Here is a 17,514-nt window from a genome sequence, read left to right as displayed (position 1 = left end):
GTTGCTGGACACGGAAAAAAAAAAAAAAAAAAAAAAAAAAAAAAAAAAATTCCTGAAACTGTAAAGCAAAATGAATTAGCAAAAGAAATTTTATGTTGAGGTTTGAATCATTCTAACCTCTTACTTTAAATTCTTGTACTCAGTAAAACCTATTTTATCATTTTTCTCATTATTAAAATTTCTAAATGTTATAAATATGAACATATAAAATAGATTTATATTAATAAAATACAATTTTATTTTATATTTCTGTTCTTTTGGTCAATAAATACAGAGTATTTATTACATGCCAGGCAGAGTATTAGGTACTCTAAGGATATAGCAGTTAACGAAATGCAGTCTCTACCTTCCAAAGCTTTTAGTCTGTGTGGGGCTGGCTGGTTCGTTCAGATGCTTAGAGAGTAGTGCTTGTAACACCAAGGTCCAGGGTTCAATCCCTGTGTTAGCAAGCCACCAAATAAATAAAAACAAACAAAACACAAAGTTTTAGTACATAGGGAATTATAGGTATTAAATAGGAGATTACAAGAAAGTGAATTGGGTGGTTGCTAAGGGAACATATCACACTGAGATCTGCTCTAGTGTAAGGTTGGATCATTTTGGAACTATGTGTAAGGAAAAAATGTAAATACCTGTACCTTGATGACCATGAGGTCCCTGGCTATCTCTGACCTCAAACTGTACCACTCTCTCCATCACCGTTGTGTACCCAAACCATCCTTCTTTCCATTTCCCAGACTATCAGTTTGTTTCTGTCTAAAGCTTTTGGATACAAGACCAAAATTCAAAACTTAAAACTTCCACAGCAGCAACAAACAATTAGAAAATATAATTAAATTAAAATTATACATATGTATCCCCTACACATATATCCATATATACACTATATATGAGGGTACTTCAAAAAGTTCATGGAAGGATTTGTAGTATCTTTCAATTCTATTTTTCCATGAACTTTTTGAAGTACTCTCATATACGTACTGCTTATATATCCTACTTAGGTCTACTAGCAATAAAACTATAGGAATGCACAAATAGGAAATATGGAGCCATAAATCTAACAAATATGTGAGACCTGTACTCTGAAAACACAACATTGCTGAGAAAAATTTTAAAACACCTAGAGACAGAGAGCTAAACCGTATTAATGGTTTGGAAGGTTCAATGTTAAGATGGTAAATATCACCCAAGTGTATCTATAGATTTATAAATTTCAAATAAAAATGTTTGCATGATCTGTTAAAAATATTGACAAGCTGGTCCTAAAATTTATGTGAAAATACAAATAACCTAGCCAAAGAAATTTAAAGGAAAAAAGCTGGAGGAGTTTCACTATTTGACTTCAACATTTACTAAAGAGCTTCAGTGATCTAGACAATGTGTTAATAGTGAAAGAATACATATAGATCAAGGGAACAGAATAGAGAGTTCAAAAAGCAACCACACTTATGTGATATTCAGCAAAGTGTCAAAAAAATTCAATGGGGAAAGGAAAGTCCTTCAGTAAATGATACTAGAACAAACAGTTTCATACGTGACAGAAAAAATGAAATTGACTCTTACTTTAAACCATACATGAATAATTAACTAGAAATAGGTCAATGGCCTAAAGCACAAGCCATATAAGAAAAAAATTAGGGGCCGAGCCCGTGGCGCACTCGGGAGAGTGCGGCGCTGGGAGCGCAGCGATGCTCCCGCCGCGGGTTCGGATCCTATATAGGAGTGGTCGGTGTGCTCACTGGCTGAGCGCAGTGTGGGTGACACCACACCAAGGGTTGCGATCCCCTTACCGGTCACGAAAAAAAAGACAAAAATAAAAGAAAAAAATTAGACCTTATCAAGATAAAAATAACTTTGTTCTTTAAGTCTCCTTTATAAAATAAAAAGCCAAGTCACAAAATGAAAGAATATGTTTTTAGTACACATCTGCAAAGAACTTGTATTTAGAACACATAAACTTCGTACAAGTCAATAATAAAAAATGAAAGATTAATTTTTAAAATGGGCAAAAGATTTCAATAAGCCTCTGAGACAATGTTCAACATAATTAGTCATAAAAAATGCAAATTAAAACCACCATAAAATATCAATACAAACTGATTAGAATGTCTAAAATTTAAAAGTCTAGGGGCCTACCGGTTAGTTGTTTACAGTGCAGTGTTATAACACCAAGGTCAAGGGTTCAGATGCCCACACTGGCCAACCACCAAATAAAGAAATAAAGAAATAATAAATAAAAGTCTGACAATACCAAGTGTTAGCAAGATTGTGGAACAACTAGAATATGCTTACACTGATGCTAGTCATGTGAACTCTGTCAGTTTGGTCATTTCTCAAAAAGTTAAACACTTACCTACCATTCTGCTATTCCGCTTCTGGATATTTACTCAAAAGAAATGAAACCATATGTATCAATCCATTTTGTTGCTTATAACAAAATACCTGAAGCCAAGTAATTTGTAAAGAAACAATATTTATTGCCTACAGTTTCAGAGGCTGTGAAGTTCAAAGTCCAGGGAACACATCCGGTGAAGGCTTTCTTTGGTGGCTTCTTTACAGCAACACAGGTGTCACCCGGTGAGAACGGTGGAGCAGAGAGAGAGCTCATCACTCTTTCTCCATTTAAAGCCCTGAGATTCACGCCCATGACCACCATTAAACCATGAACTTATTAATGCACTTACTACAACAAGGTCCCCACAATCTATTCACCTCTTCAAGGCTCCACCTTTCAACCACCACAGTAGGATTTCCCACCACCTCAACACTGTCACAGTGGGGACCAAGTCTCAATGAGTTTGGGTGGACATCCAATCCACAGCACCATATGTCCATACAATAACTTGTACTCTAATGTCCATAGCACCTTTATTCATCATATCCAAAAAGTGAATACAAGCCACATGTCCATCAACAGGTACCTGGATAAACAAATTGCGCTATATACACGCAATAGACTTAACAATAAAAAGGGACAACCTAGTGATACATACAACAACATGGATGAACATTAAAGACATCATGGTGAAGCCATGAAAGAACCCAGGCAAAAAAGAGTGCATAGTATGTGATTCCATGTATATGAATTTCTGAAAAACGTAAACTAATCTCCAGTAACAGAAAGTAGAGAGCCTACTGGGTATCAAAACATTAGTAATTTAAACAATGTGGCAGTGGCACAGGGATAAAGAGATTACAAAACAAATTAGAGCACCCAGAAGCAAATCGATATATAGAGAAACCTTATATGCAACCGAGGTGGCATTATAAAGCCCTTGGTAAAGGATGGATTATTTGATAAACAGAACTCGCATAACTGACTATCCATCTGGGGATACATACGCACAACCATTAAAGAAAATGATTACACTTAAATCTTCAATAACACAAGGGACACCACAAATAAAGTCAAGAGTCAAGCCACAGATTAGGAGAATATATTTGAAACCACATAACTGACAAAAGATTAGAATCCTGAATGTGTAAAAAAAGGAGACAATTCAAGAAAAAAAAAAAACAGGCAAAAGACAAAAATTAGCATTTCACAGAAGAAACCAGAATGACCAATAGACACATAAAAAGATGACCAATTGTGTTAGTGGTCAGGGCAATGAAAACTAAAACCACAAAAGATGGGCAAAATTTTTTAAGTTAGACAATTTCAAATGATGGTGAGGATGGATAGCAGCAAAGATGTTCACACTGCTTTTGCAAAAGGGAAATTGATGTAATAGATTTAGAGACCATTTTGGTCATGTGTAAACAGTTGGATCCCTACCCAAATAAATTTCCCTCGCCCTCTTCCCTATGGGAAAAATTTGTCTCCGAATATGATTCAAAATATCAAACACTTATCAAGCCTCCTTCACAGGCTGGAGTAGCCATGTGGCCCAATTCTGGCCAGTGAAGTTTAGGGGGAAACCCAGAGACAATTGAGGGAGAGCTGCTGGGAAAGATGTTATTTACTGATGAAATGAGGGCACTCTTGCCCATCACCTGCTCCTTGATACAGCTATCACTATAAAAGGACATAATGCATAATGCCTGGAACTACAACAGCTTCCTTGTGACAAGAATCCTGACGATGAAAGCCACCCCAGGGAGATGGAAGGGTGGAAGGAAAGAACCTGGGCCATCGCAGGGTTGCGGAACCAATGCTACGACTGCTCCACTTCTGGATGTCTTGATATACATGCTAAAAATCTTTTGTTTTAAACTTCCTTCTGTCGGGTGTTCTGTTACTTGCAGCCCAAAGCATCTTAATTGGTATATGCAGTGTTATGGATTGAACTGTGGCCCCCCCCAAAGATGCTGAAGTCCTAACCCCCACTATCTCAGAATGTGGCCCTCTTTGGAAATATAGTCTTTGCAGATGATCAAGTTAAGATCAGGTCATTAGGGTGGGCCGTAATCCAATATGACTGGATCTTTATTTTAACAAAAGGATATTTGGGCACACAGACATGTACAAAGGGAAGACAATATAAAGGCACAGGGAGAATATCGTTAACAATGCAAGGAATGCCTGAAGCTACTAGAAGCTTGGAAAGGGGCATGGAACAGACTCTTCCTCACAGTCCTCAGAAAGAGTCAATACTTCTGACACCTTGATTTCAGACTTCTGGCTTTCAAAACTTTGAAACAATACATTTCTATTACTTAAGCCACCCAGTGTGTGATACTTTTTATGGCAGCCCTGGCAGAATATACTTGTACACCCAGTAAAGGTGAAATGGTGAGCTCCTTGGCAGTAATTCTACCTCTAGTTAAACAGCCTTAGAAAAAAGAATATGCACAAGTAGACATGCATGTTTTAGCACTGTTCATGCCAGCAAAAACTGAGAATAATGTAATTATTAATTAATAAATAGATAATAATAAATAAATGTGTGGTACAGTCATTCAGAAGGATACTATATGACACTTAAAATGAATAAACTAAATCTCATATAATGGCATAGATAAATCCCCAAAATGTAAGTAATGTTATTAAAATTACCAAAATATATTGTTAACTGGAAAAAGCAAAGTTTATTCTACTGGGTAAAAACACATGATAAATGCAAATAAAAATTAAACTGAGATAACGTACTCCCTTATCAGACTGGCAAAAATCAGAAAGTCTGAAGACACTCTGAGTAGTGACAGTACAGGGCAATAGGAATTCCCATCGCCTCAAGAAGAGAATTGCCTTGTGAAGAGAATGTCACATTTTTTTTTCAAAATTAAGAATGGTATATGCTTTAATTTAGCAATTCCACTTCTAGGATTACACATACACGCACATACATAGACAAACAGAACAATTTTATTGCCACATTGTTTGTAACATATTGCAAAAGGCTTAAAACAATCTAAATTTACAAGTCTAGAGTATTATGATAAATGCATAAAATGGATTCTCTGCAATTGTTATAATGAGACAGAGATATGCTGATAATCAAGATACATTCTTAAGTGAAAAAAAAGTGAGACATGGAAGAGAAAATATGTGTGGAAAAAGCATATGTCTATGTGCTTGTATATGCAGAGAATATTTCTAGAAAGATACAAGAGAAGCAAATAGCAGTCTTTCCTCTGACAAGAGAGAAGAGGAAATTGGGGAGAGGGGCATTTTATTTTATCTGTAACAAGTTATTCTTTAAAAACTAGAAAAAAGAACTGAAACAAATTTTGCAAAATTTTATTTTCTATTAACTCTGTATGCAAAGTAAATGGGAAACAAAATCCTCATCATCCCCTCCTTCCAGAGCAGACATTTACTGGTGATATTTTACTGAAAAAGACAATCCCCTACTCCCCATGCAGATCAACTACGAAAGTCTGTGAATATAATCACTCCTCGCTTTTAACCCTTAGTCTTTGAAACACGCACACACAGGAAACTAATTCTTGATTTCATCTGTCATTCAGTTTCCTGGTTTCCCCCCCCCCCCCCTCAGCATCTTACATCCATTTTTTCCACCACCCATCTTTTAAGAAAACTTTGTTGTTTTCTGACCTGATCTATTTCTAAGGGGTTCCTTAAATGGCAAGAATAAGGCCTGGCCAATTTCAAATTCATTTATTGCTAAAAATATCTTAACCAACTCCTATTTAACTGAATAGGATTAACCAACACTCTTCACTCTCTCTATAAAACAAGTTGTCTGTCTTCTACAGAGCTAATAGACTATCTCTAGTGCCCCAAAAAACTTTCATTTCTATCCACTTGGTTGTTTATTTACCTATTTATAAACATGTTCTTGTGCGTTGTTTTTGTTTTAATTATATAATTTAATTAAATTGTACATAAATAAATTGGATAACTAGAAATGGAAAAAGAAAAATCGTTTTTTCCTGTGAAAACTAAGTTGCATGTTTTGGTAAAAATGACCATAAGTAAGTCACATAAAAAATGTTTATGAATTTGATATTGGTAGGCCAATTGTAAAAAAAAAAAACTATAGAACGAGGAAACTATAGAAGTCTAGAAGCATTCTTATCAGTCTGCTTTAAAAACACTGCCTCTAAAACAAGCTCCGATTTCTTCCATCTTGAACTCTTCCTTACCCATCCCGCCACAGCCCTATTTCTCTTCTCTCCAGCAAAACCCCTTGCAAGAGTTATCTATGTGCATAGTCTCCAATTCTCTCTTCCCATTTTTTTTCTCTTGAATCCATCCTATACAGGCTTTTATCATTACTACTCCTCCAAAAGTGATATTCTCAAAGTCATCAATCCATTCATCAATTTCCAGTCTTCATCTTAATTGATCAATCAGAATCACTTGAACAAGTTGGTTACACTCCATTCTTCTGAAAGATTTTCTTCCCTTGAGTCTCTACACTTTGACTTCCAAATTTATATCTCCAGCCCATACCTCTCTCCAATACCCTCAGAATCATATGAGCCAACTTCCTATTCCACATTTCCACTTATATGGCGATGGATATTACCAAACTAATGTGTACAAAATCAAACTGCTGCTTCCTTTCCCAGCTTGCTTCACCCTAGCTCATTTTCCAGTGTCTCAGCCCAAAAATCTTGAAATGATTTTTTTTCTTCTTTTCCTCTTATATCCTATGTACAAGCCCATAGCAAGTCTACTTTCAAAATGTATCCGGAATCCATTCACATCTCACCACCATCCATCACTATCCAAGCCACAGTCATCTCTCATCTGAATTACTACGAAAGTCTCTAAATGGCTCCCAGGCTTGTCTCCTTGTCCTGCTACCATCTATTCTCAATGCACCAGCCAGAGTGATCCTTTACTTAAGGTGTCAGACACTGGTATGTAGTATTTTGACTGCACATCACAAGTGGGATGTATCCTGTATCCTAAGGACCAAGAAAACCATAAAGAAAACTTACATCATTTAGCAGACACTTTGTTAGTAATAATATATGTACATATATAACAACTATATAAAACACACATATGGAAAACAAATACATAATTATATTAATGTCATAAGGAACAAAGATTTTCAATGTAAGAGAAAAGAGATACAAACATAAGACTTTAAATTTTAAATAAAAACCTCATGCCCTTTACTTTGAACTGGAATTTTCAATATGAACTCATAATTTGTCTCTTTCATTAAAAGGATATATTTTCTAGCACTATCTACTAAAAAGGTCAGAAGGTTATGACCCAGTAGTAAGTAGCACTCTAGTCTCTAAATTTTATTTCCACTAAAAGCAATCCGGATTCTTTAGAGAAAAGGCCAATCTCAGTTCTAGGGCAGGACATATGTAAGATGAGCCTGGGATACCTTATTGTGACAAAAAAAGGAAAGAAACTCAAAAACTAGTGGGGTCATATCAAAATGCCACAGAGCCAACTTGAAAGGGCCCCCATTGGCCAAAGATGGAAGGATTTAAACAATAAATAGAATAGTGACACTGATGAATTGATACACATTAAATATATAAAAATCCATGAGCTCATAATGATACTTAAAATAGAAAGTCATTGATCATTTCTGGAGGTGGATAGAGCATCAACTCCTTATTCTGTGAATTGATCTTTTACGGACAGTCTTTCAAGTCAACCAAATAGCGGATGAGAGAAAGCCCTCTGTTTAGAAGAACTGGGGTAAATAAGCAGAAGGAATCTTCCAATTACAAAGCAGCCATTTGGTAATCTCTATGGAAATAATCAATCTTGGCAACTATCATCAAATGCTGCTAAACAGATCAGACGAAATGTTGTTGTGGCACTTCATAATGGATGGACCAGGCAGATTATACCCAATTCTGCTAATCTCCCTAAATGTGGAACACTGCCATTATGTGCTGCATTATGATGTGATACCAAAGGAATTCCACAGCTCCCTCTATGGCGTATTCCTGCCCCTCCCCCCACGAATCTAATCTGACTCTAACCTAGCTCTAGTTTATAGGTAATAAAGAGAATAGTGGACATGTTAAATAACACCACAAGGATGTAATCAGCCAAATCCAGAAGGTGGGAAATTCCACAAGACGAATTTCTCAGTCTGTTCTACAAATTAATTAGCATTTTTAAATGGAGAGAAAATGGCCGTAAAGTAAACCAGATATATATCTGCCTAATGCACCCTGTGAATCTCAATTCGAACACATCAATTATAAAACTACATTTTTTGGAAAATTGGAGACTGGGTGGATCTTGGATGTATTAAGTAACTACTCTTAATTTTGTTAGGTAAGATAATGGTATCATAGTTACGTTGTTTAATGTTCTTTTTTGTTAGAGATGCAAACCGAAGGATTTACAGACAAAATGATATGAAGTCTGGAATTTGTTTTAAAATACTTTAAAAAGAAAACATGGGGAGAGAGGTGAAATAAGAATCGTGCTGATACTTGTTGAAATGGGGTAGTAGGTAAATGGGGGTTGATTATATCATTTTCTCTAGTTTTACGTATGTTTGGAAATTTCCATAACAGAAAGTTGCAACCACGCTGGCTTCCCTGTTGCTTTTCAGGGCCTTTGCACAGGCTGCTCCTTTTACCTAGGATGCTCTGACCAGATGTTTCCATGTTTTGCTTTCCCTCTTTCTTCAGGATTTGCTAAAATGTCACGTTCCAGTGAAGCCTTCTTTATTTTATCACAATACCTAAAATTGTAAACACTCCACGGAACTCTTTTTAGCTCCTTCCACCATTTGCTGTATTATATATTTTCCTGTTTTATTCAACTTTTGTCTACCCCAACTAGAATATGAGTTCCATGGAAGCAAGAATTTAGTCTACTTTGATCATTACTATATCCCCAGTATCTAGAAGAGTTTGTGGGATGTGGTAGCAGCTCAACAAATATTTATTGAATAAATATATTATAAAAATAGTTAAAGCTTGGAAATAAAGCAAAAAAATGAGCAGCGTGTCCTTTCAATGTCATACTGGGTATTGTGTGGCATGTTTACCCGAGGATTACTTAATTATCTAGCAGGATATATATTTGTTTGTCTTTGTTAATTACTTTTAATAAGTAATTACTATTACTTAATCAGTAAAATTATAAATTCGGTTCAAAGAGCATCACTTATTAATAGTTAATTACTATTAATAAGCTCAAGGCTTATGAAGTTAGATGGTAACTCATAAATCCTGTGTGTTAGAGAGATGCAAATAATTTCTGTCTGATAAAAAAGGTATCCCTAAAAGTTATAGCTTTTTATTGCCCTGTAGAACAATAACCTGTTTTATTTCCAACCTACCAATATAAGTCTAATACTTCTTTTTAAATCTTTGTACTCAGTACCTCAAAATGTTCTTTGAACTGAATTTATCATTTTACTGATTCCCCCCTAAATAAGTAAATAAATCTTTAATGTGTGTTCATTCCATATGTTATGAAAGCTGTGCTTTTAACTTTTTAAACCTATACTTTGAAAAATGATTTCAAATTGTGATGACTTGGGCAAATTTGGCTGTCATTCTCGACTTTTTACTATTTGAGTCTCTGGTTCTTCCTTGTAGAGTTACACAACACATACCTAATGCCTTTGTAGCTAGACTGTTCTTCATTCAGTAGAGGACACCTGGACATCTACCATAACTCGCATCAGATTCCTCCAAGCCCGTGAACCCTTTTCACTCTGAGACAGGAGGTGCTCAGTTTCCCCAAGCTTGGGTTACAGGACCCACCTCTGGGTTCCAAGCCATTGCCCAGGGTTTCAGGCCCCTCCTCCGGGCCTTCCCCTAGAGGAAAATTACTGTTGCTAGTTAGACCTATTTTCAGCACCAACAGGGGAAAATGAGACTGCAAGGGGCTGACTTATGCAAACCTAGTAGTGGGGCATGCTCAGTAAAGTGGAGTTTATCCTCAATGACCTTCCACCAGAGGTGCTAGAGAGCACAGAATATTCTTGACTATTTCTAGTACATGTGATAGGATTTGACAAATGAATATGCTCCCAAAGGGGACCAACTGAGCATGTGCAAGACTTCTTACTTAACTGGGGACCACCCCCTTAACTGAATATTCATTAGACAGCAAAACTATAAAAAGCTGAATCTCAGCAGAAGGTGGGGTTGTTGCTGCTCCCTTTCCTGGAGCCCGCGGGCATTTCACTGGTTGAAGTGCGTGTGCTCTATGTTTGTGTTAGGTTTACCTTTAGCAGGTGGCTGCTCACTCTCTTGAGCCAGGCTCCATTCTATATGGAACTTTAAGTACGTTAAAGTTCCATATAGAATGGTCTCTGGAGCTAGACTGCACTCTCTCTGTGAAATCTGTATCTCTTATTTGTTATATTAAACCAGTGCTCACTTTCTACTGTGACTCTGCCCTTGAATTCTTTCCTATGGCAGAGTCAAGAACCTGGCAAGAGGACAGGGTTGAGGCCAACTCTCAGGCCCCCCAGATCCTTCCTCCAACATCAGTCAGGCTCTCATCCTGCTGCCCCCTACTTTCGTTTGTTAGTGACTCTTTTGAACTTAAGGTCCCAGAACTAAAAGTGGATGGAATAATTATTCCTAGGTGGGAAAAATAATGTTTCACACTTCCCAACTTAGGCTGACAAGCAGCATGACTCTGACACAAAATTGCAGGTGTCATCTCTCAGAACAGCTCCAACCAACTAGCAGCCTACTCCATGGTGGGCTGTGCAGAGGATTTTGAGGCTGGACCCAGGCTCAACCTGATCAATCAGTGCCCCTCGTGGGCACAGTACTAGGGTACCAGGTGTGTGCTACATGCTTCCTGATCCAGCTCTAACAGGTGATTATTAAAGAGGTGAGATAAACCACAAAGAACATGTCCTGGCAACCTGAGGGGGCAGGAGGGTGGGGGGAGAAGAGCGTGGCTTTCTGCTGCTTTACCTGCAAAGACTCATCATATCTCCTGAAGGACATAGACAAAGCCTTGAAGTCCAGGATCTTGCCTGCCTAAAAGGAGATCAGTGACCTCACACTGCAGCCTCATTACTCACCTTTGAGGAAGACAGAAAAAGTACCAAATGATCTGTCCCTGCAAGTATCCTTTGCCCAGGGCAGGGGAGAGGGGGAGGTTCAACATTAAATAGAAAATAACAAGAACCATGGTAGATGGAGAGAGAGACCTCGGAAGAAAGGAAAAGCTTATTCCTGCATTTTCATTCTGCATTTCATTGTGAAGCCAGCCTGACTGACTATAGGATATCGCCAAATTATTCAACCTCTCTCAGGGTCCATTTCCCCATCCATAAGATGTGGATCCTGAGACTTTCCTGACAAGATTCTGATAAAGTTGAAAAAGAACAACCTATACAGAGTTCCTAGCACACTGCCGACAACCCATCAACATTGATTCACAGTCTCTCTCCCTTCAAAAAATCTGATCAGACTTTTGGCAGCTGTTTTCCAAGAGTCCTAAAACAAAGAGAAAAGGAGGAAGTAGAGAAGGCATGAGTGTTCAGTGTAATAAAGAAAGGAAGTTTTCTCCAGGCTAAAACCACCACTTCCTTCAGCTATTAACTATGATACCAGAACAGGAAGCGTGGGAGAGACTTCAGCAGTGGGAACCGCTGACCTTTCTAGGAACAGAAAGCAAAACACTAGGCCAAAGAGCACAGAAGTAGGTTTTTCCTTCTCCCCCGGGTATCTCTGCCCTCTCTCACTCAGCCATCTCACCCGCTCTGAGGGCTTCCAACTAGCCTTCTAGAAATTCTCTTGTCATGGCTACAGCCTCCTGGATATCCCAACAGCACCCCAAGCCCCACAGGCCCCAAACTCAGTTCATTTGCTTATGTACTCCACCCCACCCTCCCTTCCACAGATCACTCAGCCCTATGGTCTGACTTCCCCATCTGTACCCACAGCAGCACCCAGGCCCCACACCCTGGATCCCTGTTTCACTTTCCCTGTTTCATCTTCCACATTCAATCATGTGCATCTACGACTCTCTGGCCACAGGTCTGTGTCTTGGAACCCCAGGACAAATGGTGGGATTGCAGAAAGCCTGACAATCTCAACACTAAGCGTTGAGAAGACACAGCTAAGCATGATGCTGTCCAATGCTCTAATGAAGCTCCTGGTCTAGCTGGGATACTGATGTTGAGCTGGCAGTCATCTCATCGCCCCAAAGGGAAAACAGGCTGGAATTCTGTTCTGTGCAAAATGGTCACCTTCATACTGTCTCATGTTCTGAGACGGTCCTGGTTGTGGAGAGGAGAGGCCAATAGGAGGGCCAGACACTTTCACCAGCTGGATTCTCCCCAAGGCCCCTCCACCTTTAAAGAGTTTTGGTCAATCAACTGGCCAGTCTTCCCAGGCAGAAGCATCATACCTGTCCCCTGGGATTCTCTGAACGGGGTAACATACACTCTTCAGAGCACCCCTTGTTGAAATTCCATCCTACAAGGAGGACCTCAAATGCTACTTCTTTCATGAAGTCCTTCCTGACTCTGCCCCACCAGGTGGATGACGCTCACTTCTGCATGTCTGTGGCATTGTGCTGGCACTTGGCTCAGGTATTCAGCAATTCACATATTCTTTTTTGTTTGGTGAGCACATCTTACACATCCCTGCAGAACTGAGCACACGGCTAACAGCACAGAAGCAATGGCCCCTCCTTGGTGCCCCTCTTGGCCATGTATGAACCTCTTTGTCATTACAGATCACATGGTCCAAGGCCCCACCACCTTTAAAGAGTTGTGGTCAATCAATTGGCCAATTGCTAGCTGTCAATAGAAAACAAAAATAAAATTAAAATAAAAAGAAAAGGTGGTGCAGTATTAGCATAAGTATGCACATAGAGATCGGCAGAATAGAATTGAGAGTTCAAAAATAAACACACATCTATGACAAACGGATTTTCACAAATGTTTCATGACGATTTAATGGAGAAAGGATATTTCTTTAACAAATGGTGCTGGGACAAGTGAATAGCCACATGTAGAACAATGAAGCTGAGCCCCTTTCTCACACCATATACAAAAATTAACTCCAAGTGGATTACAGAACTAAATATAAGAATTAAAACCACAGCACATGGGTAGGCCCAGTGGCGCACTGGAGAAGTGTGTCGCTTGGGAGAGCGGCAGCGCTCCCGCTGAGGGTTCAGATCCCATGTGGAGACTGGTTCCCGCTCACTGGCTGAGCGCGGTGCAGGCGCAACACCGAGGGTTGCAATCCCGTTACCGGTCAGTAAAAAAGACAAAAAAAGGAAAACAAACAAACAAACAAACAAAAAAACACCACAGCACTCCTAAAACACAGGAATAAGTGTTCGTGATGCTGGATTTGGCGATGGTCTCTTAGATAAGATGCCAAAAACACAAGAAACCACATAAGTTAAAAAAAAGAATAATAGGGGCCGGCCCCGTGGCACACTCGGGAGAGTGCGGAGCTTGGGAGTGCAGCGGCTATCCAGCCGCGGGTTTGGATCCTATATGGGGATGGCCGGTCTGCTCACTGGCTGAGCACGGTGCAGCCAAGGGTTGAGATCCCCTTACAGGTCACAAAAAAGACAAAACAACAACAACAACAACAAAAGAATAATAGTAAAAAATTAGGAACAACATAAATTTCATCATCAGAAGACTAATTTTCTGGATTGTGATTTAAATATATAATACTAGTGCTGTGGGTTGATGTAATTATGTTCCCCGAAGTCCTTATATTAGAAGCTTAATTCCCACTGTGACTGTTGAGCGTGGGAAATTCTGTTATGGTAATTGAAAAGTGGGGCCTTGAAGAGATGATTAGATTGTAAGACCTTGCTGTAATGAATGGATTAATAATGGTGATCAGAGGAATGGTGGGCTTTAAAAATAGAGTGGAGGAGGAGGTTAGTCTCTGCTCTCTCTGCCATTTTTGCAATGTGATACCCTGCCATCCCTGTCACCACCACCAAGAACTTCACCAGCTGTTTTCCCTGGACTTTGGACATCCCAGCCTCAGAAATGGAAAGCAATAAATATTGTTTTCTTATAAATCATCCAGTTCCAAGTATTTTGTTCTGAGCAAGAGAAATGGACTAACATAACTAGGCATCCATTTGAAAGGACTGGCCTTGATCTATGTTTATTATTGTGGAAAGGTGTATGTGATGCTGTATTTCCAAAAAAATATGTAACTTTTTGAGCACTTATTATATGACAGGATTATTCCTCTTAATCCTCCTAATCTCCCTATGTGGTAGATACTATTATTATGCTTCCATTTTATGGTCAAGAACACTGCAGTACAGAGAAACAAAGTAACTTGCCCAGGGTCACATTGTGACAGAGCCAAGATTCAAATCCAAGCAGTATGACTCCAGAGTTTGTGCTCTTAAACCTCCCAAAGGATAAGGTGACCCTATGCTCCAGTTTAAGCCTATTGACTCAGCACAGTTCTTAGTAGTATTTTCTATTATCTTCCTATTTCAAAAGTTTCTAGCATGATCAATAACTTGTCATTCTGCCTATAGACATACACAATGTGTATAGCTTAATGGCTGAGATTTCAGTCTCTGGAGCCAAATTTAGGCAATTTACTCAAGCCTGTACCTTAGTTTGCTTTTGGGTAAAATGGAGACACTTGTAGTAACTACCTAATACGGTTGTTAAAGTACTAAATGATCTGATGTTTTCTAAGTGCCCGGCACATAGTAAGCACCATATTATTACTAACCCATTTATATGAAATGTGTGTGTGTGTGCACATTCTGGAACAGGCACGCTCGGTGCCAACACCAGTGCTCTTGGAAGTGTGCTTGTGTACATGTCTGGAAGAATGTTCAGCAAAATATTAACAGGCTATGTCCTTCTGTTAATTAATTTTTAAGTGGATTATGATTTAAATAAACATCAATTTATTAATATTTTGTGGAATATATACTCTTACACATATATACGTTGAAGAAATGTATACATGCATATATGTACACAGGTGTGTTTTATAATGGGCATGCATCCTGACAAAATTAAAAAGCCATGTGATTTCTGTGGAGCACGTAGCTTGTTATATGCATGTGCTAAACTAGCCAATAGTGTGAATTTACCGAAGATGATTGAACAATCCAAAAAAATGGTTTTGGCTATTAAGTTAAGGTGACAATAAAAATAAGCTTGCTTGTTATCATAACCACTTCAGATCGGATTCAATAGATTTAATTGATATTTTAAAGTGCAACCACAAGGGACGCCTCAACTTCTAGCTTCTTTCAATTAAGTATTTAACCATCTGTGAACAAAACACTTAATGGGACCCCCGGGAATCTCTGGTCATGCACAATTCGCAATGAGAGCCCCAGCATCTGCGTTAAAGCCGGAACCGCCGAGCGCTCGCGCCCGGGAAGCGCGGACGTTTTAAGGGTCATCTGCTGGATCGGGGTGTTCGGGAAGCGAAATCTTGCAGTCTCGACCCCAGGGCGTAAAGTCGCAGCTCCCCCTGCATGTCTCCCATTTCTGCTTTACGTAGCACGTGAGAAATGAGCCCTGGGAATGCGAAAGTCAAAAACACCGACTCCCCCGTGCAGGAGATGAGGAGCCAGGAAGGGCGCGAGGAACCGTCTGGAAAGGTTTCAAGACTGGTGTGAGTGGTGTTTCCACGGTCTGTCGAGATTCACGGAGGTTATGCACTGTGCCGTAAAAGAATATCTCAACTGTTAAAGTTGGCATCCTTTTGTTAATGAGAAGAATCAGGGTGCTGTTGCATATAAATGAAGAAACCCAGTTTCGGTGTCTGTCCCTCTGACGCCCTCTTCCCCACCGCAGGCTCCGGGAGCCACTTAACCAGGTGTCTTAACCTTGCGGGCCACTTTCCGGACAGAGACAGCGGAGGAAACCCCATGCAACGTTGAGAACGGGTGCTAAGAACGGCGGACAGAAAGATGACAGAATGAAAGCAAGGAAAGGCCGGAACAATGCGGTGAACTTTCAGGAGACAGCAAACCTGAGGATACTAGAGACGCGGGGACAGAGGGGAGTTGGGGAGGGATAGGTCGGGTAAAGGGCTTAAAGAAAGTGTGGAATAATGACTATGCTAAGAAATAAATACACAAGCAAACAAATACAATCTTAAAAAAAGTAAAACGGCAGCATCCCCCAGCCCCCGTGAGTTATTTTCTGTCCCCGCAGCAGGGCTGTGACCGCCGAGGCTGGGCAGGGCTCCGGGCACCGTGCGCAGAGGCGGGCATCTCTGCCGAGCGTCCTTCGGCTGCGCGCCCGGTGCCCACGAGCTCCCCTCCCCGCGGGCAGGCCTGGTGCCCAGGCGCCCGGTGCCCACGAGCTCCGCTCCGCGCCCGCACTCCCGGTGCCCACGCGCCCGGTGCCCACGCGCCCGCTCTTCCCAGTGGCGCGCGGGGCCGTCAGCCCGGGACTCCCCACTGGGCACTGCCCAGCGAGCTCCCGGCTGATCCGCAGCAGAAGATGCTCTGTCCCCGGCAGTCCCGGCGGCTCCCCGCGCGGTGCCCACCGTGCGCCTCAGGCTCGGCCCAGCTCACCTCAGCTCGGGCTGTATGATGCGAGTGTAGAGGAAGCACCGTCCCAGGACGATCTCGGAAAGGTGTTCGGTGGTGCCCGTCCCGTTCCACCGCAAGTGCTCGTGCGGCTGGCCCCACTTTAGGACTCCGACCACGACCACCACGGCGAGCATCACGACCAGGAGACTGACGCCGAGACAGATCCGGGTTTTCTTAGAGATCGGGCGGCAGGGTTTGTCCCCTGGCACGGGGCTGAATTCATTGTCGGCCATAGGGCCGCAGGCGGGGCGGCGGGGCCGGCTGCAGGATCTTCGGGAAGAAAGAACAGTGCGGGCCCTGGTGCCCCCACCCCGTCCTAAAACTCCACCTCCCCCTTTTCTTTCACTTGCCTTTTCTCGGATTCCTTTCCCAACCCCCACCCCCACCCCCTTCTTCAAAGGCTGGACCAACAAGGGTTTAAAAGACTTAAAAGATTTCAACAAGTGCTGTAGCTGTTCCCTTCCAGACTCCTGAGCAGAATGACCCAGACTTTCCATCTCAGGGAGGAACAGCCACTTTAACCCTCTACAGATGCCCGAATAACAGACACCGTAGCCATATATTCCTTGGCTAACTTTCTTTATCAACCTTGCACATTACGCTTTAGCCACAAG

General features: G+C 40.7%; 1 protein-coding gene across 1 annotated transcript in view; it reads right to left on the bottom strand.

Moving 5' to 3' along the window:
• The window catches only part of CD38 (CD38 molecule), a 51,297-nt gene extending 34,116 nt beyond the window's left edge, over positions 1 to 17,181 (bottom strand). The window contains exon 1 of the mRNA XM_008585472.1: positions 16,883 to 17,181. Within this exon, the coding sequence (XP_008583694.1) occupies positions 16,883 to 17,133 (251 nt within the window). The 5' untranslated portion in view covers positions 17,134 to 17,181. The remainder of the gene's footprint in view (positions 1 to 16,882) is intronic.
• Positions 17,182 to 17,514: the final 333 nt, after the last annotated feature.

The sequence above is a fragment of the Galeopterus variegatus genome, unplaced genomic scaffold (genome assembly GCF_000696425.1).
Source record: "Galeopterus variegatus unplaced genomic scaffold, G_variegatus-3.0.2 Scaffold3588, whole genome shotgun sequence".
NCBI classification, from domain to species: Eukaryota; Metazoa; Chordata; class Mammalia; order Dermoptera; family Cynocephalidae; genus Galeopterus; species Galeopterus variegatus.
Note: the sequence above shows the minus strand (reverse complement) of the source record. Positions and strands in the feature narration are given on the sequence as shown.